The sequence below is a fragment of the Epinephelus moara genome, chromosome 23 (assembly GCF_006386435.1).
Source record: "Epinephelus moara isolate mb chromosome 23, YSFRI_EMoa_1.0, whole genome shotgun sequence".
Taxonomy (NCBI): domain Eukaryota; kingdom Metazoa; phylum Chordata; class Actinopteri; order Perciformes; family Serranidae; genus Epinephelus; species Epinephelus moara.
The window spans coordinates 16,029,143-16,053,753 of record NC_065528.1 but is presented as its reverse complement, the minus strand read 5'-3'; the positions used below and the strand labels follow the sequence as shown (position 1 = coordinate 16,053,753).

Here is a 24,611-nt window from a genome sequence, read left to right as displayed (position 1 = left end):
CAGATATGCTGGAGAGGTGAATATAGACTCTCCAATATTATCATTTCACTCAGACCATGTAACTGCAAAATGTTGAAACTTTGCTTTTGACCCAGAATTAATAATGCTCCACTAAATCCATGAAGGTATACTTCTAATATATAATGCAGGAGGGTATTAGAACCAAATTAAACTATGAAACATTGCTAGTGCAATTTCTACTAGGTTGAGTTTGATTGACAGGGCTGCATTGGCAGCAGATCCTTTGAGTCCTCTGGGCTGTGAGGTGGGGTACCAGCACGTCCCAAAGATGCTCGATCGGCTCAAGTGTCAAGTGGCATCGACGTCAATGCCAGGATTTAAAGCTTCCCAGCAGAACATTTCATTGTAATGAGATGATCAGTGTTATTCACTTCAGCTGTCAGTGGGTTTTTTTTAATGTTGGGGCTCATCAGTGTATGTAGCCTACTTGGACATGTACACGCAGTTAGGTTGATGTTTTTAATTAAAGCAGAATCTTACATGGCTGAACAGCTATTATTGTCATTTAAGTAATTAAGTGAAGAGAGGTTCATGACCGGGTCTATGTTGTTTTGGGCGCTGCATAATTAATGGTTACTGTTGCAAAAATAAGGTATGTAAAAATTCTGCAAATTCTGAACCGTTAAGGCTATGATTAAAGAACGAGTAAAAACACTGAATAAACAGGAAAAAACAGCACCCAGTAAAAACTGTTTCAAAACTTTGAAACCCTCTACACTCATTAAGTTATTTTCTTGACAGATATATTTGCAGCACTGAGTTGTGAACAGCCAGGAACTCAGTATTGGTGTTTAAATGCTGAAAGCGTGAGTGTTTCTATATGTGTGTCAATGATCAAATCAAGTCCACTCTCTCTGTCCCTGATGAGTTTTTCCTCCTAACTAGTTTTCGTTGGACTGGTACATTGTGTGCCTGTTTAAAACAGTAACGCTCCATTTTACTCAGCACCCGTCGGCAACGGATGAACCTCAGGGACTGGGTATAATTACAAACACTCACACACATAAGGACAAATTAAACCCGCACATACCAGACATACGGAAAGCTCAGGGATTCACTAAAATGCCAGCATGACACAAGCACAAACAAACTAAACGCACACATGGAAGAACATTTGCACAAATGCACACAGACACACACACACAGAAGGAAATACAGATGGCCTATTTGTGCCAGATCTGATTATGGTCTGATTGCTGGCTTCCAGACTCGCTGGTGTTAGTTTTGTGCCCGGCAGCTCTCAGGAAAGCGATCAGAGGATCTGCTTGTGCTAATTGCTCTCCAAGTTGCCCTGAAGACGCAATTTCTGCAGGTACAGAGAAAACTGAGTGTTAAAGGACTGTTAACACAAAGTAATGTCAGCTTCAGCAGATGGCTGCCAATCTTTTTGTCGCATGATATCCCACAAAAAGGTGGGGAGTTTTGTTTTGCCACATGAACACACAGATATATCAAGTTTGTTCTGTTGCACTTAAGACAAAAACAAACAAAATGTGCATTTGCCATATGGGACAGATCTAATACCTTTGTCTGATTGTCTCTCTGTCTCCTCTCTTATCCTCTCCTTCTTTTCTACACTAGGTTGAGGCCATGCGTTGGAAAACAGGTGACCCATCTTTCCCACCGTCTGTATGCAGCATCCCATGCCGTGCGGGCGAAAGGAAGAAAGTGGTCAAAGGAGTGCCGTGTTGCTGGCACTGTGAGCGCTGTGAGGGATACCACTATCAGGTAAATCTCTGGGGAAATACAGACCACAAGTACTTTGTGTTGGCTCAGTTGGAAGTAAACCATTCCCCTTTGATGGAGAACTTTTAGCAGGATGTTACGCTGTAGTTTAGCTCATGGTATGCAGCACAATAGCTGAAAGACACAATGCTAAACGTACCATACCACCAGAATGAAAGGAATAGTTTGGTTTTTTTGAAGTGAGGCAGCAGCAGACCAGCAACTCTCGTGTCCTGCAAGGTAAAATCACTGTTTTAGTGAAAGGAGACTGGTGGCTTTAAAGAGACCCATATGACAGCTTCAGTTCCCCATTGGAATAGGCTCTCGGACAGCAAGGTACTGTAAAGGGATGAAATTACCTACGCTGACTATGGATAAGTACCGCAAACAGCCCTGCCTCCAAAAATCCAAACTAAACCTTCAAGCCAGTTTGTTTATGGCCATATCATCACTGTGCAGTCTCATAACACGCCACTGTAAGGCTTGAAGTTAATTTGCAAATGGTATCTTACTACATTTTCGTTTATTCAGTGAACCATTTTTTTTCTATTTATGTTTTTAAATCCAAAGCTTTTGCTGAAGACTTCCCTCCGAAATGAACGCTGTCTTAATATTTGCATTACACGGTTCACAGGTTGCAGGCAATAAAATACACCTAAAACATTATTCAATTTTGTCTCTCAATCATGGAGGATTTAGCAAATAACATACTGTTAAATCTGTTTGAAAGTGGAAAACCTAATGTGGTACATTTATGAGGTCAATGGCAATGTGATTTAGTAGAATCGTAGACAAAACCTGTAATTGACTTTTTGCACCAATGCAAGCGCTCCACCCCCTGTCCATCTTGTTTGTGCCAAGTCACACCATGAAGAAAAGTCCCTCTTTAAATTGACTGTTAGGACGTAAAAGCCTCCAGAAGCACATCCTGCACCTGCTTAACAGTCAAAGCCCCAATCAGTCCCATTTGTTGAAAGGCTTTAACAACGCATCAGCTACAAGATTTGTTTACAATAACAGCACTTTGACATTATGAACGTATCAGCCTCTGCATGCATCTGCTTTCTGACAGCTGTTGCCTGCTTACCCTCGCACTACAGTGGAGTTCTGTCCCCCTGTGTGGTGATCAGGGCTTTTTGTTTCAACTCATTTTAAGGCAATCAAAAAAAAAAGCCACTTAGATGGCCCATTTTGGATTTATATATGCAGGAAGAACCCCACAGATGCCATTATAGCAAATGGAAGTACATAATTTGAGGTGAGGGGAAGAGGGTCTGATCACATATTATAAAGATACACCTCCTATGTTAATTATATCACGGTTGGGGACAATTTGGCAGTGCATCGTCCTTCTTATCAAGTTGGAAAAATCCACGAGCGAGCGAGTATATGTGCAAAGAGTTCCCCCTCGTTCAGGAAGCAATAAAGGAAGGAGAAAATATCAGCCATAACAGCAGCTGGCGATGCTTGTCAGAGCAGGTGATCAATACTAATTTTGCAGATACATGCATTTGCTGTAAAATCAATAATCTGCTGACACATTTACCGTAGATTTGGGTTTTTAGTGGAGTGGGAAATGGCATACGAGCATGACAAAAACAAGCAAGTGAAGTGTAGAGCAAGTGTACAAAAATGGGTAAAATGTGTGCCGTCTTTCTCATTATCAAGTCAGTTTACAGAGGTAGATGACACACAATCGCTCAGCCTCAGCTGCTCGCTAAATGAATCATCTTTTGAGATTTTTTTGTATAAAAGCAGTGGAGATTTACACTGTATTTGTATAAGTGTGGGAGCTATATACAGATTTACCATATCTGTGTGGAGAGTTTGGGTTAGATGAAAGCATTGGGGATTTGGGTGTATTTACATATCTGTAGGAGCTGTATACAGATTTAACGCCCACAAAAAATCTTTAATGTATCAAACCTTCTCTCCCCAGGCATCAGAGTTCACATGTGAGCTGTGTCCATACGAGATGCGACCTGATGCCAACCGCACCGGCTGTGTCCCCATCCCGATCATCAAGCTGGAGTGGCACTCCCCCTGGGCCGTCGTCCCCGTCTTCATCTCCATGTTGGGCATCATCGCCACCTCTTTTGTCATTGTCACATTCGTCCGGTACAACGACACGCCAATCGTGCGAGCCTCGGGACGGGAGATGAGCTACGTGCTGCTAACGGGAATCTTCCTTTGTTACGCCATCACGTTCCTGATGATCGCGACGCCAGACGTGGTGGTGTGTTCATTCAGGAGGATTTTCTTGGGCTTGGGGATGTGTTTCAGCTACGCCGCGCTGCTCACCAAGACCAACAGGATACACCGCATCTTTGAACAAGGAAAGAAGTCTGTAACAGCACCCAGGTGAAGACTATACCTGTCTGTCACAACACACACTCTCTGTCAGGGTGTTCGGTACTAGTTGATTTGAATGAGTGCAGCGAAGGTCGCTGTTAGTGTGTTTGTCTGTGCACTCAGAGATGTAACCTCCACTTCTTCCTTACTAAGCTGCTTGCCATCATTATTCATCATTTATTTCCCATCCATAATTTATGAGCGTCATGAACTCACACTCACCTATTGTACTGTTTGCACTCAGTGTGAGTGACTCTGGAAGAGAGCATCAACTGAGTGGCTAAAATGTTAATGCAGTATTTAATACCGCTCAGGTTCATGTCCCCGCTACCCAGATGGTCATCTGTTTTTCTTTCAGCACCATCCATCTGCATGCCTTTTGTTATTGTGCCGCCATTACTCATACATATAACGAGTTTTTATGCTAATTAGGATTTTCCAAATTCCAAGAAAGACTGGACAAATTATTTTGTTGTTTTTTGAGTTGTTTGTGAGTGTCTTTAAATATGTCGGCAAACCAGCAAATTACAGTAAAAACTCTGAACAAAAACAGAAAGAAGATTGAGGTAAATGCACGATGAGATGCAGAGTGAGGAGGTTTACATACAACGATTTTCTGCAAAGAGGATTTTGAGGCTCTTTTCGGGTTCCAGTGTGTGTTGTGCCTCCAGGTAGCCAGGCACCGAGCAATCCTTTGAGCTTGGCAGCTTGAAGGAGCAGGTTGTTTCTTCACTACAGGTGTGAGTGAAAATATAGCTTTTTGTTTTGGGGTATTATTTGTCCCCGTTTTTGTCTCTCTGGCAACCAAGATGATATTCACATTTCCTCTTTTTAGTGCTGTATGTTAAGCTGCTCCTCACTGCCCGTGTTTTTCATTATTGTCTCAAATCGCATCATTACCTTTTCCCTGATCTCCCTCCAACTCTAAGGGTGGGTTTTGTGCAAGTGTATGGCTGCATTTAAAGGAATATAATATATTTTTGCTGTTGAGTAGAAAACCTATTGAGATTCCATGAACAACAACCTTGTCAGGTTGATGGTGAGTTTTAAAATGTATTTCCTAAACACTTTAATGGCTGAAGACTTAAAGAAAAAATCTAATCTCATAGAATATCACATAATGCACTAAAGTGCTCAACATTTGAATCACTCCATGTATCAAAGACACATTTTTTCAGCAATCATATTGCTGTGAGTACAAACCTTATTACCATGGGATATAAAAGAAAGAATTTAAAGGATTTTTTTTAAGTATCGTTGTATGAGGTATTTATTCATCCAGTGTATTATCTATAATAGATAGTGGTCTTTTAAGTGCCCACCATAGATAGGATCGTCATACATTCATTTATTTTCCATAACAACTTATCCTGTTAGGGTTTGCGGTGGGGCTAGAGCATTTCGTAGCTTACATTGGGCGAGAGGCGGGGTACACCCTCAACAGGTCCCAGATGATCGCAAGGCTGACACATAGAGACGGACACACAGACACACCTAAGGGCAATTTAGAGTCACTAATTTACCTAGCCTGTCTTTCGACATGTGGAGAACCCGGAAAAACTCACACTGACATGGGAAGAGCATACAAACTCAGCATAGAAGGCCCGTTCTATTCAAGGTCGCCACCACACCCTCCTACCCTGAGTTCAAACCAGGAGACCTCTTGCTGGGAGACAGCAATGCTTACCACTGTGCAGGTGGTACTTCTATAGTCAATGTATTATCTACAATAGATGGTGGTCTTTTTAAGTGTACCACACAGATAAAATATTTTACTTAACCTTGCCATCAACAGCCCTTTCTGTCCATCTATGCTGTCCTCTAAGCCACCAGACTTCTTTGAGAAAAACAATAATCTTACCTTGCAGAACAAGGGAGCTGCTGGTCTACCACCGCCTCGATCAGTTTGTTTGTGTCATTGTGTGACGTTGGTGAATCTAAACTAACTCAGAACATCAAAGTCACACAGTAACACAAACTAACCAATCGAGGCAGCAGTAGACCAGCAACTCCAGTGTTCTGAGAGGTAAAATTACTGTTTCTGTCAAAGGGATCTGGTGGCTTGAAAGAGAGCATAGATAAAGGCTTCAGCTCCCCATCAGAGAGGGCTGTGTGATGGCAAGGTGAAGCGGTGGAAGTATTTTAAACATAGCATGCACTTAGGGATATACACTTAAACTGATACATTTTGTTGCCCTCATCCACAGCAGTGCATTGCTCAGATTGCGTGGCAGTACTCCCGCCTTCGTAAAATCCAAACTTTACCTTTTAAACTTGCGACTCTTATGTTGCTGCGTCACCTCCTCATATCTGTAATCCTCTCCTCTCGTCGACAGGTTCATCTCTCCTGCCTCCCAGCTCGTCATCACTTTCTCACTCATCTCAGTTCAGCTACTGGGTGTCTTCCTCTGGTTCGCGGTGGACCCTCCCCACACGGTCGTGGACTACGGCGAGCAGCGGACCCAGGATCCCATGTCGGCGCGTGGGGTCCTCAAATGTGACATCTCGGACCTGTCCCTCATCTGCTCCTTGGGTTACTCCATCCTGCTGATGGTGACGTGCACAGTTTACGCCATTAAGACGCGAGGTGTGCCCGAGACCTTCAACGAGGCCAAGCCCATCGGATTTACCATGTACACCACCTGCATCATCTGGCTGGCGTTCATACCCATCTTCTTTGGCACGTCACAGTCTGCAGAGAGGGTAAGTGTGTGTGTTTTATGTCATTTTTTTTCCTACTACATACCTACCCTGCATACTTTAACTTCTGTTCTTAACACTTTCTTTATGAACTACAGTCTACAGAGAGTGTGAGTATATTGCAGATCTCTGTACTTCATCCCCATCATCTTCAGGATTTCTAAGTCTGTAAAGAGGATGAAACCATGGTGTGTGTGTGTGTGTGTGTGTGTGTGTGCGCGTGTGCTAGTATGCGCATTTATCTGTTGGATTACCCTGTATATGACCTGTTTGGGATTTAAAGCAATTTCTCGAGACACCACAGTCTACAGGAAAGATGACTACAGGGTAAATTTGTGTGTGTGTGGGTGTGGGTGTGGGTGTGTGGGTGGGTGGGTGCAGGATTTTGCTTTTAGAGAGGGGTGCATAAGGATTTAGATGAATTTGTTTGATACCAATGTATATTTGTGTGAATTATCTTTTATAAGATGACAATTCACTGACAGGTGGGTTGCAATGGTGCGGTTTAAGGGCTTTCTGTGAGCGTGACAAAACTCTCCTGAGCCCATTTTGCAGTATTAAGTTTTGGAATCACTTTTTTAAAATACATTTACATGCATCGCTTTGGCAAAACAACAAAAAACAGAAAAAAGAGTTTGCTTTCTCCCTTCCCCAGACAACCTTATGGAGATCAAAACTGCATCTCTTGGCACTGAGAGATAGATATGTTTTTCAATTGTAGCTATACTAATGGCTTAGAGTCCAAAATCTCCTGACAATCCCCCGCGAGTACAAGAGGATTTTCTGTCTGACTGATTGACTGGATCCATGCCTTGGTCCAGGCTTTTACAGGGTTGTACTGTAGAGCTTATTCCTCCTACCTTTAGTCAATTATTGATGGCTATATGATGTGAATGAGATGTAATCTTTTACAAGGTAAGGGTGTGTGAGTGTGGGGGTGTGTGGGCAGCTTTTCCAGGGTTCAGGCTTCACATCATGAATTATGGTTTTATAATGGATGTACCATACTTTATCTGCATGTATATTACGTTTTATTGGATGTTTTAAGTTGTGCTTTATCAGCTTCTACATACAGTCATTACTGGTTTTTACACACCCATATGAACTCATGCACAGACACAAATCGAGAGAACATGGGCGCAGGGACCAGTGTTTTCCAAAAGTGCATACAGTGTCCAGCTGTTTAATGTTCCCCAGCACTCTTTGGCAGCCAGATGTCAGGGAGGGCTGCTAGCTGAGGTGTTGCTAATGTTAGCCCAGCTTGTTTCTAGGTGCTCAGCTTCTTTTTAGATTGAGATTCCTTTAGTGTTCATCATTGACAAGGTTTTTACTGGGAGTCGAATTGGATGAATCAACGAATGAATGAACTGTATTTATAAAGCACCTTTCAAGCACAGGATGCAGCACAAAGAGCTTTAAAATTCAGTAGCAGAAACAAACACAGCAAAGAGATAAGTTGAAAACCATACAACTATACAGCACACATTTAATAAAAAATTAGAGAAAATCATAAAATATTAAAACAGACACAGGCTTTATTAAAATATACGTTTTGAGTTTTGAGTAAAACTGTCCACTGATCCAGCATGTCTAATATTTAAAGGCAGTGTTCCATTTTTTCAGGGCGTAATAGCTTAAAGAAGCATCCCCAAAGGTTTTGTGGTGATGTTGGGAACAGTTAAAGACCAGCTGGGGAGGATCTCAGGGTTTGTGGAGGGTCATAAAACATAGGGAGTGTGATATATGAGGGGATGAGGCCATTAAGTGCCTTAAAGACTAATAGTAGGACTTTAAAATCAATTTAAAAGATACTGGGAGCTACTGGGAGTTTCATAAAACAGGAGTTATATGGTCTTCATTGTAATTTTTGTTAATACCCGGTCAGCGGCATTCTGAATGATCTATAATGTTGCAGAGCTGCTCAAGGTAGGCTAGTGTATAGAGCGTTACAATAGTCAAGACAGCTGGAAACAAAAGTATGAACAAGCTTCTCAGCATCTTGCTGGCTCAGCAGAGGTCTCACCCTTTGCTATATTATGTTAACGATAAAATGCGGTTTAAGTTAATGAATTCAAATGGGCTTTAAGATGGAGATCAGAATCTAAAATGACACTGAGATTTCTTACTTTAGGATGTGTCTGTGTGGCCAGATGTCTCAGTTTAGTGAGAGCTGGATCCCTCTTATTTTTGGGCCAACTAGGAGGATCTCAGTTTTATCTTAATTTGACTTAAGAAAGTTCTGGCTCATCCATTCATAGATGACACACACAGTCAATTAAGAATATTGGCCTCACGGACACATATAGCTGTGTGTCGTCAGCATAGCTGCGGAAACTGACTTCAGTCTCACGGATGATGGATCCCAGTGGCAGCATCTAAATTGAGAACAACAGATGTCACTGCCTTGGGACAAACCGTAGTCAGCAGTAGTTGTTTCCAATATTTGTTCCCCAATTCTGACATTAACTTTCCTTTCAGTGATATAATAGTGAAACCAAACAATTTCTCAAGACAGCTAAGTAAAAGATTGTGGTTGATACTGTCAGAGGCGGCATTACACTAAAGGAGGATGAGGAGGAGGATGTCCCGATCCATTCCTCGGATCCTCGTAAAATACTGAATAAAGCAGTTTCACATTTAAAATCAGTGTCTCTGATGCTATTCGGCTCACATGGGACTGTGAACTGAGCTGCTTTTAGGGATATCTTAGCTGGTTTCTCTGATAACAAAGATTTAAAAACGACCAACATCTAAATTATGACAGTGATGCGACTTGAAACGGTAAGTAATGTTTTAATATCTGGTCGACAGTCAGCGCTTATGGGACCTTCTTAAATAAGTCCAAAGATGTATGTAAGGGGTCACAAAATAATAAGAAAGAAAGAAAGAAAGAAGGAAAGAAAATGCTTTCCTGTTGCCTTTTTGTGTTGAAATGCTCGATGTTTGCACCTCCTCAGGCCTCTAAAAGTCCTTCAAATTAAACTATCCAAGTGGGAAAAATCACTTTTTGGTTTAACTGCTTATTGCCCATGTTCACACTAAGGCCTTTACCAGTGACCAGGGATCACAAGTAGCTATCACTTGATTTTTTAGGGGGTTGTAACCAGAAGCCACTGCTTTAGGGAAACAGTGACCGGTAAATGATTGACTGGTTTTGTGACAGCTTGTAAGAGGTGTCCTTACACCATATCAGTTTAGGATCAGATGGTTCAGGAAGCACAAACACTCAAACGGCTAATCTGATTCATAACAGTACAGTACACACACACACACACACACAATAAACCATTGTGTTTACTTTCATGTGGTTTATTGATTCAATTTCTTGATAGTGTGTCTCTTCTACGTTTAACAATAAAACACTTCCATTGAGATTCAGGGCATTTCATTATTTGCAGATGTCGCAGATTGTTCATCACAAGGCTTAACCCTTGCTCTACTTCAATTGCACACATATAGCAAGTAGATAAGCAGTAAAAAGATGCAGAGGTATGGTGATGAACACATAGATAGCACTGTATATCACAGGTGTCCCACAATAAGCACATGAACATACACATAGGCTGCAGAGATACAAATCAGAAACATTGAGCTGTTGATGAGAAGTAATGAATCAAATCAAGGCACAGCTCCAAAACAAAGTGTAGTCTCAAGAGTTCCTGTGAGTCCATATACACAGTCGAAAATGTCAGTCCAACTGTGTCATCCTTTTCAACATAAACACAAAACACCTTGCATCCATTGAGGGTTCAAGTCTTCTCTTCCACTCCACCAATAAAAGAGGCGGCTCTTAGAGTCTCTCCCTGTTTTGGAGTGTCAGTCAGGCAATTTTCATTTCTCCATTTCCGTGCGTCTCAGCCCATTTTCCTTTCAAGGCGGGTGCCCGCCTTTGTCGCATGGCAAAAAGCTGACATCAAAGTGATCCAGTCTAATCACACATCAGGGAAATCATGCTCTTGCTGGATGTTTCATAGTGTTTTGCCTTTGCTCACGCTCATTCTTTACCCTCCTAAAGAAGCCTCGGAGTTTTGAAGTAGTTACTGATGCAGGAAGTTTCAAATGACTCTGTGAGCTTTCTTTCTTTTCTTTCTGCATTTATGTCTCTTTCCTTTCTTTCTTTTCACTTCTCCACATTCATGCAAATCAAACTTGACACATATAATTGTAATTATGACCTAATAGGTATGGACGATATGGCCAAAAGATATATCATTTAGAGTATGGTTACATTATATCTCAGGATACAAGAGTTGTTCTGTAAATTCAGTTAAGAAATTGTTTAAAATAACTATACACTACTTAATCTCATTCATTATTTTCTTTTAATCCTGTTACCTTGCGAGCCAGCTAGATTTCCAGTCACATAAGAATCTGGCCACTGTTTCCTATATAGCAGGGCTGGGCAATATATCGATAGGATATGGAGGCCCTAAAATCCAGAAAGTTGCTATTTTTATTTTGTGTGCAGAAGTTTGTTTCCACAAGATAACTTGTGCCATCCATTTTCATCCGCTTATCTGGGGCCGGGTTGCGGGGGCAGCAAGCCAAGCAAAGCACTCCAGACGTCCCTCTCCCCAGCAATGCTTTCCAGCTCCTCCTGGGGGACCCCAAGGTGTTCCCAGGCCAGATAAGATATGTAATCCCTCCAGGGAGTTCTGGGTCTACCCCAGGGCCTCCTGCCAGAGGGACGTGCCTGGAACACCTCTAACTGGGGGCGCCCAGGAGGCATCCTGATCAGATGCCTGAACCACCTCAACTGACCCCTTTTGATGCGAAGGAGCAGCGGCTCTACCCCGAGCTCCCTCCGGATGTCTGAGCTCCTCACCGTATCTCTAAGGCTGAGCCCAGCCACCCCACTGAGAAAAATCTTTCTGTCCGCTTGTATCCTCGATCTCATTCTTTCGGTCACTACTCAGAGCTCATGACCATAGGTGAGAGTTGGGACGTAGATTGACCAGTAAATTGAAAGCTTTGCCTTTGAACTCAGCTCCCTCTTCTCTATGACGGACTAGCGCAAAGCCTTCATCACTGCAGACACTACACCAAACCACCAATCCATCTCACGCTCCATTCTACCCTCAATCGTGAACAAGACCCCGAGATACTTAAACTCCCTGAGGCAAGAACTCTCTCCCAACCCAACAACTTGTGCGCACAAGAAAAATCATCTTGACTGAAGGGGCTCTGTAGAGGCTCACTTCACTGTAATGCAGCCTTTAAAACCAGGAAAAGACAACACTATCCATACTCTAAGGTAATACCTACTCTTATATCTTGACTGAAGGGGCTCTATAGATATAAGAGTAGGTATTACCTTAAAGTATGGAGGTGTTGTCTTTTCCTTTTAAAACCAGGAAAAGACAACACTATCCATACTCTAAGGTAATACCTACTCTTATATCTTGACTGAAGGGGCTCTGTAGATATAGGAGTAGGTATTACCTTAGAGTATGGATAGTGTTGTCTTTTCCTGGTTTTAAAGGCTGCACTACAGTGAAGTGATGTAATTTTCTGAATTTACCAGACTGCTGTAATTGAATATAACAGGCCAGGCAGGAAACAGAGCAAGGAACGACACCATGAACACAGATGAACTGAACAAAGGGAAACACACAGGTATATATGTATACACAGAAAACTTTTCACAAGAACAAGACAGCTGGAGTAGAAGGACACTGGCAAAAGCAGGGAAATGGGGATTGGCTTACAACAAGGGTGTGGTTGGAAACACTAGGGTGGCGCAAACAAGACTAATACAGAACAGGTGTGACAGGAAGACTCTGGGAACAGGGAAGGACTAACAAGACTGAAGGAAGACAGGTGTGATAGAAAGCAGACGGTACAACACAAAAACAGGAAGTAAAACCAGGCATAAGGAGATAATTTACAAAATAAAACATGAAACGGATTAAACATGAATGAATAACATGAAACAAGAAACACAAAACTCCAACACAAACTCCACTTTTTCATTCAGGTTAATGGGAAAGTGTGTCCAAACTTTTGACTGGTTCTCTAAGTATTGCTGAAGTTCTACTGATGGACTCATCTCCATCACACACTATATACCATCATATGTCACAACCCTATAACCTCATTAGGAGGACATTTGATTCACTTTCCCCATACAGAGATTTAATCTGGTCATGGGTTGCAGACAGGTGACCTTATGACAGATGGCAGCTTCTCTAATCTTTAAGTTGTATGTCGTGTGAGTCCATGACCTTGCACTGATTGTTCTGTGTTTGTAGATGGCGATGTGTAATGGCACCTTTAGGGTGTGTTCATGTGTGACAGCAGAAGTCATTTGTGTGTGTGTTTGTATGCTTTTATAAGGGTATATCTGTGTGTGTGTATGTGTGTGTGCTTGAACGCGTGTGTGTATGTTATCTGACGTGCTGAAGCGTCCTTTCTTACCGGTTGGGTTGAGCAGCACCCGTGCCATGTTTGTTCAGCTAATTAGAATGTCCACCAGCGACTTCTTGTGCATTGGCGTTTGTGTGTGTTTGTCTGGTGGTGTGTTGTATTTAATTGGAATATCCACCAGTGCACATTTGTGTGTCTGTGTATGTTGTTTCTAATTGGAATATCCTCTGGAGTGTGTGGCAGCTGGCTGGCTCACAGAGAGAGCAGAGGAGAGGGAGGAGAGAGACGAGTGAAAGGAATAAACAGGTAATGATGTGACTCGCTGATGGGGCTTTAATGAGGAGAGCTCTACCAAGGGCATAGGTTTGGTTTCCGAATGGTTGGAAGGGGAAGGGGCTACGGTGAAGTTAGTTGGAGGTTAGATGACAACATGACTCACATTATGATTAAATTTGTCATCAAATGGCCATCATGCTGCGCCTAATCATTCATCAGTATTATCTGTAGCCCAGTTTAGGTATTAAAACGGCTGTATTTGTTTTTGTACAATCAGTGCTTCCCTGTACTGCAACACATATTAATGATCTCTCTGAAATCACATACTGACATAATCAGACTATTTATAGTAAGTATGACTTTAATGGAGTAAGTAGTGTGTTCCAACCGCATGGTATGTGGATTTTGTGTACACGAGAAATGCCCTGATGTATACTAGATTAGGGAGAATTTTTGAGTATGAGACGTGAGCTTACAGGGTATGGAAACCTTCCAACTGGACGACATCAGCCCAACAACTGGCGATTGCTGATATATTTGTGCAGATGTGTATGCGATGTGTCAGAAAACAACAAAAAGAAATGGTGAAGTACTTGGCCAATCAGCAATTTCTTTGTCCAACCACCTAACCCGAGCAACCAGTAAAGTAATCAAGAATGGTGGCAAGTGACATTGAGGTACAGTTAAGAGGAAAAGTCTGAGAGCTCCCATATATAACGTAGTGTAAATTAAATTAAATTAAATTAACAATTAATTCTTACAAGACCTTGTTGAATGCTCAATTCTGATTGGTCAATTACAGCCTATGGTCTGTTATTTCCATATTCCTATGGTTATTTCTAAACAGCAAACCATTGCTGTGGATGCACTTATGATCGTAGACGTATTGCTTTCCTATCTAGTGCTTCAAAGTGAATAGTCTGCTGATAATGCCATACTTAAACATTAATTTAGTAGGCAGTATGCAGTATATATAGAGTGATTATTTAGTATGCAGTATGTTACACTGAGTTAATATGCGATTGGATACCTGAGAAATGTATGCAGAATTGTACAGCTACTTTCGATGCTCATGGCAGCTCAAAAAAATGGGTACCCTGTGAACGGGATGTGGGGGAAGATTCTCAGTCATCCAGGTCATGGTAATCTTAAGTGCTATATTGTAGGCAACTTAAGTTTCTTGAAGACGTTGCACCTCTTATCCAAGAGGCTCCTTTGGCTTTGAGTTTGAATGATGCTGCGCTTTAGCCAATCACAATGGAGGGGGCGTGGCCGAGACGGTCAGGTGTCCCCAAAATGTGTACCTACAGAAACAGCAAGCTCCGCGTTCAAAGCGACCGCTCCACCCAAAACGCTGTCTTGTCAACGTGAAATTTTTTTTTTTTCCAGCGGATGTCTGAGTTACAACATGATTGAGCTAACTGGAGTAGTATCCGACAACGGGAGGCTTTTAACAGATGACGTCCTGATGTTAGCTTTGCTAACTGTCCCTGTCAGCTGCAGCCACTGATGCTTTCTAGACATCGTGATTTCCCATAACTGAATAAATACTGCACATAGCAACACAAAACTGCTTTGCTAGCTCAATCATGTTGTATCTAAGATATCCGCTGGAAAAAATATTTTATTCACGGACCGTTTATTGAGTTATTACCTTATGTTTATACAGTCTATGGTTATTACAGACACCGCTAACGGGGCTAACAGCTAACGGTTAGCCCAGCTAATCTACGATAACCATGTCATTAATTACAAAACGTGCACACAGAAGTAGTGACATTTGTTCAATCATTGTGTTTATAGACTTAACAAACATCAGATTAGTCTACACGGTGATATAGTGACGTGAAAAATGTGATATATAGCTAAACTCTGCTGGTTTTCTACCCGAAGTATTTGTAAACAACACAGCGATTCCCTGGGGGCACCGCCGGAAGTGAAGGGCGTGAGCGATCGCCGAGGCCCCTGCACTTCCGTTAGTCGAAAACCTCCGGGCTGTGCCTCCAGAGTTAAAGGAAGGGGGGAAAAAAAGTTTTTTGTTTTTTTTTGTTTGTTTTTTTTTTAAACCGATGGATTTCCAGATTGAACAATGGTTGTTCCAGTTTGACGTAGACGGCTTCTTTCACACCTCTTTCAAACCATCAGTGTCCCCCATGGCCAAGACGTGAACATTGCTGTCCTCGAAGGAGTGTCCTTTCTCCTTTAGGTGTAAATGAACAGCTGAGTCTTGACCTGACGAGCTGGCTCTCCTGTGTTGTGCCATGCGCATGTACTGTAGAGTGGTTGATTTGTTTCCCCGATGTACAAATCTGTGCATTCCTGGCTGCACTGAACTGCATACACTACGTTACTGTGTACAGTAAGTTCATGTGTATAGGAGTTCTTCTCTCCTAGTATCCGCTGCTGCAGGTTAAACCCAAAAAAATAAAAAGTTCCAGTGCACACCAGGACACAAAAAAGGAGCGAAACTACTTGTTTCACATGTTGCTTCTTGATTTCTTTGATTGCTAACAGGTGTGGGTTTGAATAGTCAGGTGCTGATTAGCAGAGAATCCAACAGGTTCACATTCCCTGATATAAATGCACTTCAAAAAGTCAACAGTGCCAGGCAACAGCAACTTTAAATCTACCGTACAAAATTAGATATGACTATTACCTTTCCATAAGATAATGAGATACAATTAATGTCAGAGTTTAACAGAGGGTGAGTGGAAAACGCATGCATTTCCATAAGATACCCTTAATATCATTGAGTGCAAAGTAGATGAATATTCTGCTCATGGCAGCTGTTCATTTGTTAATGGCATTGGGACGTGTGATGAGACTCCTGTCGAGACAGTGGCTTAATGGTTATGTGAAAACATTTCAGTCTAAATTGTACGAGGGCCTGTACTCATTCAGGTGTGCTTTGGTTCTTCTTTTCATGGTGTGTGGTAGAATGCATCTCTGTGGGAGTCTTTTAAACGTTGTCTAGCCTTTGACAGAAGAAAAAAAAAGGGCCAGGGACTAGCTTTTTTCAGAAATGTCAACCTAACCTCACAGCCTTATACAATGTCTACACAGGCTGCATAATGGAAGCAGCAGAACAGCAGCAGCTTCAGTCCTCCATCAGTGTCTACACATGATGTGTTAAGGCACAATATTGTGTAGGCCATCTGTGTTTTGGCTGTCTGGTACAGTCTCTCTTGGCATGTGCAACAGCCAGACATTTCTCCATTGTATGTTATAGTTGGTCCACCTTAAGTGATTCGGTTCAGGTTCCAATGGGAGACTAACTTTGCTCACTAATTTCAGGACTAACCCACTTCACTTCAGTCAGCGGGTGTTAAGCAAGACATGGGAACTTGGCTTGGGTCTTGAGGGGTTGTAGCATTTATTCACTGTCTAATAGCCTAAACTGTACACAAAATGCACCGCTGCATAAAGGAATACTTCACCCACAAAATGACCATTTGTAATTTAAGTTGTCATGCCCTGCCACCTTGAATTCGTAAATAAAACTGTTTTTCTGGCATGCCTCCTCATAACATAATACTAAGCATGATTTATTGTATTGATTGACTGGGGACTACATAATTAATAACAGCAAAAATTGAGCATAGCATTATTTCAGGCAGTACGTGACGTCAAGTTCAGCTCACATCCCAGCTACATCAGCTGATCTCAAACAGTCCAATCAACTGATGGAGCAGCTGATTGATGGAAGGGAGTTGATAGATCACATGATTCCTTTCTATGCAACCAATTGGCGAATCTCATTCAGGGCGACCTATTCAAACTTTTCTGGCCTGCTGACTGTTGCTGCTTCCTCTGCAAGCCGCTTTGCAACCCGCCTCCACCCCAGCTCCTCCTTTTCATGCTGTGTCTGACTTATCAGTACTTAGACGTGGTCCCCAATCAATCAATACATCAATATGTTTGCTGTTTTCCATGGAGGCGTCTGAGAAAAAAAAAAATTTCTAAACAAATTCAAGGTAACACTGCATGGTCATTTTGTGAGTGAATGTTTTTTTCTTGAACTTAAAACTCTTTGCTCTGGTTGCTGTAGCCTCACTATCACACATACACACTCTCTCCCTCTGTCTCTTCAACCTTAAGCACGCCAATAGGTAATGGTTGTATCCTACCCAATGAGTTCTGGTACCCAACCCCAGGAGACAGTTGCATTGATTAAAATAGAAGTATATCTGCTCCATCAGATGCACACACTGACTGCTGGAGACTGATTTTTATCCATTTCCCTGTCTGTGCTGTGTAAGGGTTTTGGTCTGGTGTTCACAGACAGCTGATGTTGTCTGTTTCTGGCGTTCATTGAGTGTCTTGTCCAGGGTCATTTACCAATGTAGTTTTCCTTGGAGTTGTGGCATGCGATGTCATCATACACAACTCCAGTTTTCCTCTCCGGGGGGTCGTGTCTTTAGGGTGTTCCAGCAGAGATCTGAAGCTGTTACATGGTTTGCAGTCAGTGCACCGTGAAGAGGTTGAAAGCTGGTGAGCTGACCTTCGGTTTGAGGTCAGGACTGAACTTTGATGCTCAACCTTTCCTTTTTTTTAATCCTCTGAGGAGTTGGATCTACTTGCCTCTCCCTTGGTTAAGTTTTTACAAGTTGTAAAAGCTTGCATGGACTGAGAGACAGGCTGGATCTTTCTGTGTGGTACAGTGAGATCAGCAGAGTAGTCAGAGTCAAGCCAGGTGAAGCCTATAGAGCCTGTCAGAAGGTACAGCCTGTGCTCACACAGCAAGGGTTATAATGCATCACCTTCCACCTAATGAAATCTGACATTCCTTCATGGCTTCCGGGTTAAATAAAAACCATACAGTCTGCAACATGGAGATCCAGTTGTCTTATTATACTCTTGGTATATTTAGAATTTACTTTGTGGTTCATTTGCTGACAAATGCAGACTTGAGATTCTGCCACATCCTCATCCTCTGTCCTCACCCACTCAGTGTCACTTTCTTCTCTTCCCCTCTCATATACTTAAATGTGTTCAGTCCCTTCCACAGCCTCTTCTCACACGCTCCTTTTTTTCCTATTTCTGCTTTCTCCTCATCTTAACACCCTTCCTCTCATTCCTCACGTCATGTCCCTCACACTCCTCTCCTCTGAATACTCAACATGGCTCTGAGTCACAGCGGGCAGCGAAAGAGAGGAGGAGAAACACAAAGAGGAGAGATGAGAATTGAAAGGGAAAGTTGCAGCAAGAGATGGGGACATGCGGGGAAGACAGCTAGACACAGAATAAGAATGTGAGAGAGAAATCAAAAAAAAGAAAGAAAAAAAAAAGAGGGAGCGAGGGATTCTTAACCATCACCAACGAGGGAAGTATTGTTTTGAAATAGGTCATGCTACCATGCAGAGGCTGCTGGCTCCAAACAGCTTCTGCTGCACCCTGCAGAAATGGGAAAGGTTGTGTCTGTGTGTGTGTGTGTCTGTGTGTGTGTGTGTGCGTGTGTGCTTCCCTCTGCCTCTCTCTGCTTGTTGTATAGCCTTAACCACGGGGTACATCCTCTCTCCAGCTATCTCTCTCTGTGTCTGCCTCATCATTCCTTTTCCTGACACCATGGACAGAAGACCATCTTTCTTTTTTCTCCTTCCCCTTTATCTGTACCTCTTTCTTTTCTCTCTTTCCTTTCTTTCTCCCCGTGAGCCACCTCTCCTGTTCTCCAGATGTCTTAAATATGGTCAGCTTGTTATCTCCTGCTTCCAACAGAGGAAGAATCAACCACCCCGCTGCTACCCACAAACCCACTCACTGTGTTTTATGCGTGAGTGTGTGCATGTGTGTGTCTTTTTTTCACAGCATGCATGTTTTTTGGTATTGTTGTCATGTGTGTATCAGTTGCTTGCGCAGAGACTTATTGAGTCAGGTTTTTGTTTGCTAGTTATGTTTCTACACCCATGCAGGAGAGAAATAGAGATGGATATGGGAGAGATCACTGCAGCTTTGAAATCTGTGATTTGCAAATACAAGACTATCTGTTCTCGGGCCTGAATGTCATTCTTCAAATGAGGAGTAATCCCTTTCTTACTTAAGTTTGATTTTGAATGCAGGGCTTTTACTTCATCAAAGTATTTCTATACTGTTGTTCCTGTCATATTGCCATCTTTACTCAAGTAAAAGATCTGAATACTTCTTCCACCACTGGTCCTTAGTCTGTCTTTTGGTGGCTCCCTCTTCTCTCTTATCTTCATGCTCTGTTCTTCCCCTGCTGTATCAGAAATGCCATCTGAGTCGCAACTTAAAGTTAAAGTTTTGTGACATTAGCTAGTAAAAGGTGCAGCACTGACATTTTGTAAATTGGGCAGCTCATTTCACCATAACTAAGTCTGAGCTTTGAATATATTCTGAGCCAGTTAGCCTCAACGTGTCTTTGGACTGCTGCTGCTTTGAAGTAATATTACCGTTACCTGTCTGAGGAACCTAAGGGTTACTGTTGCAAACGTTGACGTCACTGGCACTACCATTCACCATTGCCATTGACATCATTGAAACCTTTCTCTGTATGCTACCAGAGATGCTGCAACAGCAGGAGGGCTCTTAGCCCTCTAGAGAGAGGGGGAGAAAGCACGCCAGGTATGTTGTCCAGGGGGGCGGAAGTCGGAGTCAGTCTGTCTAATGCAATGTTCTGGCCAGTTTGCCTGCAGGCCACGATACTCATTAGTGCAAACATTGGCTGAACACTACGAGACATCACTGTATATGTGTGCGTCAATTTCCTGCATTATAAGGCGGAATTTATACCTCTGCGTCGAATTGATGCCGTCCCTTGTGAGCTGAAACCATTTCCCTCAGTGGAAACAAAACTTTTATTTACTTAAATTTCACAGATAAGAAACAAATTGTGAAGACAATAAAGCCTTCACAAAAATAGCATTTTAAGTCTTGTGTGTGTGATCCATCCTTCAGGGATTTATACTTTGGGATTTATCCTGGCTTCATATGAGCAGAGGAAATCTCTGCTCATCGCTAGGCTAATGTATCAATGTAAAATGCCATAGGCTTGTGCTAATAACGTTAGCATGTTGTATTTGTTTGGAAAACGTGTTTTGTATAAGACAGTTGTTTTGTCAGTGAACCTTGTGAGTTGTAATGGAGCTGAGTTTTGTAACATCACCTTTGTTAAATGTCGCTGTTGTGCCTGGTTTTGTGAGTAGAGGAAAAGTTTGTTAGCTGCTTCGCTAATGTATACAATGTAAAATGCCATAGGCTTGAGCTAAATCATTAGCATGTTGTATTTGTGGGGAAAATGTGTCCAGATAAAGACAAATGCTTTGTCTGTGAACGCTGCGAGTTATAGTGAAGCTGATTTGTGTAGTCAAGTTTGGAATTGTTGCTATTAAGCCATGTTTAATGTGTGTTTAATGTGTGTTTTGAATCAACTAAACTTTACAGCACTTCACAGAAACCCCGCTGTGGACTAGTGTTTTGGAGGTGTAACTGCAGAGTGACACAGACACACCACCGCACAAGTATAAATGCTCACAATGGCGTAGGCTAGGGCATAGGGTCTGCCGCACAAGTATTATTCCCGCTTGTTGGAGTCAATGAAATTATGCGCAGTTCTGCACTGAAATTCAGGCCCTGCATTTTTGTCCACCCCAAAGGAATTCTCTGCCTAAAATTTGACAGTTTTATAGAAATCATTTGTTGTCCAGTCTTCGATAGAGATAGGGATCGTTTGAAAATTTTAGATAATGATACCCATACCTTGAATATAATACTGACACAACAGTGATACTTTATCCAATACTTTGTGCAAATGAAAGCCTGAGTGTGTGTATATCCATAACAGTTGCACATTGGCTGCATTTCATAGGGTGAGCGTCAGTCATACTTAGGAGGCATGTTGAAATGTTTCTCATGTTGCATGCAGGTTAAGGTAGGATAGGTTTTGTTTTCTCCACATTTTAAGGCAGAAGCGAATAGACGGCGTGTACCAGAACGCTTTTTGTGATTCGTCAGTCAAGTCACGTTGGCTGGATAAACAACACTGGTAGGGATTGGCTGCGAAAACAGCATTTGCTTGACAGTAACCATAATGGTACATCTCAAACTGAAGATGACAAGGAGCATCTCTTCAAGATGCAGCTGTGCTGTGCTTGGGCCCCACTTGGGTCCCACTTGAGATGCACTTGCGTGGGCTGTGTGGCTTTGCAAACCTGTTAATGGGTGCTGACATGAAAGAGAAGAGGTCCATGATGAACACGTGCTGTCCCGGGCATCAAGGACTGAAATTTGGCACCGTTTGCCTCAAAGCTTTTGGATACCAGGTAGGACCGATGTAATTTGGTCTGTGCCTTTCCGATACCCAGCTCTAATCCTAGATATGGAAAATGAACACCTTGGTCTTAATTTATAGATACAGAGTAAAACAAGGTATGCAGTACAGCATCTTTGAAACAGACTGAATTCTTCATTGTCGTAAAGGAAGGACAGAGCGACATGTTCTGAACAGTATGAATCCGTAGGTTCAGCAGCTGAAGCTGCTATTCATACAGACCTCTGCACTTTGTGTCTCTCAAGGCCTCCCATTCACATTATCTCTCTGACACATTCCCCATCTCTCTCTCTCACTCACCCACACAGACATTCACACACACACACACACACACACACACACACACACACACACACACACACACACTGCTGTCTAACCTTAGACCAGAGGAAGACCCATGTGTCCTAAAATCAAAATAGCCATTTTACACAGTGAAGAATGGCAAATAGCCTCACTTTGAGTTACATGTCTCATTTTTTTTTCTCCCCCCATGATTGCGTTTGGTCCTCAGGAGTACATAAAGAACACACACATCTACGGTACCTGCCACACAAATCTTTTCCTGCTTGTCACAGCGCGCACACATATACACACATTGTGGCGGCTCACTGTCGTCAGACAGATTTATGACTGTGACTGTGGTCCCGGTGGAGATCCAGTGACCGCCCAGATCCTTACCGGGAGTAACCGTCGGTAATCAATCTACACTAATCTGGAGAGGCTATGAGAGACAGAGGAGGAGAGAGACGGGGAGGCAGAGTAAAAGCGGCACAATGAGAGAGAGGGGGCTGAGCTTGGCAACGACAACGTGAAAAAGAGACGGAGGATGAAAGAAGGGAAGGGGAGTTAGAGGGAAAGAAAAGGATGCAGCCAGGGACAAAACTGCAGCAAAGAAAGAATGAATCAGAGTGTGGGACTGCAGAGTGAGCGCAACGTCAACAGCTACTAGCAGACAGAGAGTCAGAGAAGAGGGGGAATTTACAAAACCATCCAACACTGAAGGTGGAGGCAGAGAGGCAAGCTAATATTTGAGAGAGAGATAAATGTAGATCAAAGATAAGGTAGAGCAAAACTGAAACACTTAGAGTGATACAAAGAGAAAGAAAGCAGAATGAAGAGGAGGACGGGAAATGGAGCAACGTCTGAACTGTTTAAGAATCGGACAGATGGCCAAAGCTCTGGGGTCATGAGCAGTTAAACTCCACGACTGACTGTCGTGTGTCACACACACACACACATACGCACACAGCTGTGCCAAACATGATGCTACACACAGGCGCCTTGGGCAGATCACACGTTTATTGTAACACTCAATTTATTTCCATTTGTGCTTTGGCTGGCCGGTGGATGATTCAGCCGCAGCTTGTGTCACTGTCTATGAATTCTGTAAGACTATATACTTAAGCATAACATTTGCTTAAACACTGTTTGCATTCACTATGATACAGTTTAGTATGTGAGCCAGGCACTGTGTGACACATTGGAGGTTGTTTCAACAATTCACATAACCATGATATATACGGTATTAGAGTAGCTGGAGATCTTTAATAATGTACAAAATTGTCTCAAAGAGATGAGCATCTAAAGGGTTAATTGGTTGAACAGTTCTAAAAGTTCTTAATTGGTGGGGATTCATGTAACAGTCAAGGATTTATGCATCCTGAAGGGGCAAATTGCCCTGAATTCAACATATCAGGTTGCAGAGTGTAGCTTTCAAGGCTGGAAAGACGTGATGATTTGTAAAAAAAATTCCCATCATTCTTTCAATTTAGCCATTTTGCGGAAATTTAGATAAAATTGCAAGCTGTTGAAAATGATGTTGAGAGTGGTTGAATTTGAGTTACAGTCATTATTGTGATCACAAGATTGATGAAGGGACTATGAAAACCCTCTTATTATATTGAGTACACAGCTTAGAATGCAACAACCAACAAACAGTACATTGGTAGAGTGTGAATGGGATGTTTGAGGGAGAAGTGAATACTTTATACAAGAGCAGTCAGCTCTGATCTGGCTGAACAAGCATTCGTCATTGTGGTGTCACTGCACTAAATTCACCTTGTGTTGCATTAGTAGTAAGCAATATGTCAATGCGTAACAGCCATAATATTATGTTTTTGAAACATACCAATGGAGTCAGTAGTGTCTAACAGGTTGTGCTCAATTTACTGCCGAGTTGAGCACAGGCAACATAAAGGATATCAAATTTCAGTAAAGATGGGGTTGGTTGTGCATGTTGTGTTTGTTTACTCGAAAGTTCATGTGTTTTTTGGGGTGACGAGGAGAAATAGCAGAGTTACTCTTCCAAGCAATGCAGTGCGTTGTTTGGAGCTGAACTTTAGTCCTCAGTCCTGTTTCTATTTATACCTGTCACTCGCTTTGAAAGCGCTACAGTGGTCAAGGAATGGCTAAGTCACGAAGCTGGGATTATCTTCACGATAGCTCCTTATTTCAAGGCAAAAAACAAAATAAGGTGGCAGCTGGCTGGAGGAAGATTAATATAGGCATGTCCAGTAAATATAGTAATGTTCAACAATGTTTGACTCATCTTTTAAGTGGTTATGTCTCCGGTGTGATCTCGAGTGCACGTGACATAACAGATGTTGATATTTTAGGGGATTTATTGTGGACAGAGAGCTCCAGTGTTACCTGATGCAACACGATAGTTGTACGCTTGTTTGCTGTTGGGACTCTGTGTCATTATGCTCCTCTCAGGAGTGGCTGCTGAGCCAAGTGACACCTTGTAAAATGTACTATATCTCTCTGGTTCGGTGTTTGGTTTAATATCAAACCAGTTTGAAAAATTTAAAATAATGCAAGCATACCATTCCTGCACCACTGATAGTATGTGAAAATTCTCACCTGACAAGATGGGGAAGATTTCTTA

The 24,611-nt window shown here is 42.3% G+C and overlaps 1 protein-coding gene across 3 annotated transcripts in view; it reads left to right on the top strand.

Moving 5' to 3' along the window:
• Positions 1 to 24,611, top strand: part of grm8a (glutamate receptor, metabotropic 8a) — a 327,721-nt gene that overhangs the window by 285,606 nt on the left and 17,504 nt on the right. For all 3 annotated transcript variants that reach the window (XM_050036012.1, XM_050036011.1, XM_050036013.1), the window contains exons 9-11: positions 1,603 to 1,749; positions 3,686 to 4,107; positions 6,435 to 6,801. In XM_050036012.1, coding sequence (XP_049891969.1) covers positions 1,603 to 1,749; positions 3,686 to 4,107; positions 6,435 to 6,801 — 936 coding nt within the window. The remainder of the gene's footprint in view (positions 1 to 1,602; positions 1,750 to 3,685; positions 4,108 to 6,434; positions 6,802 to 24,611) is intronic.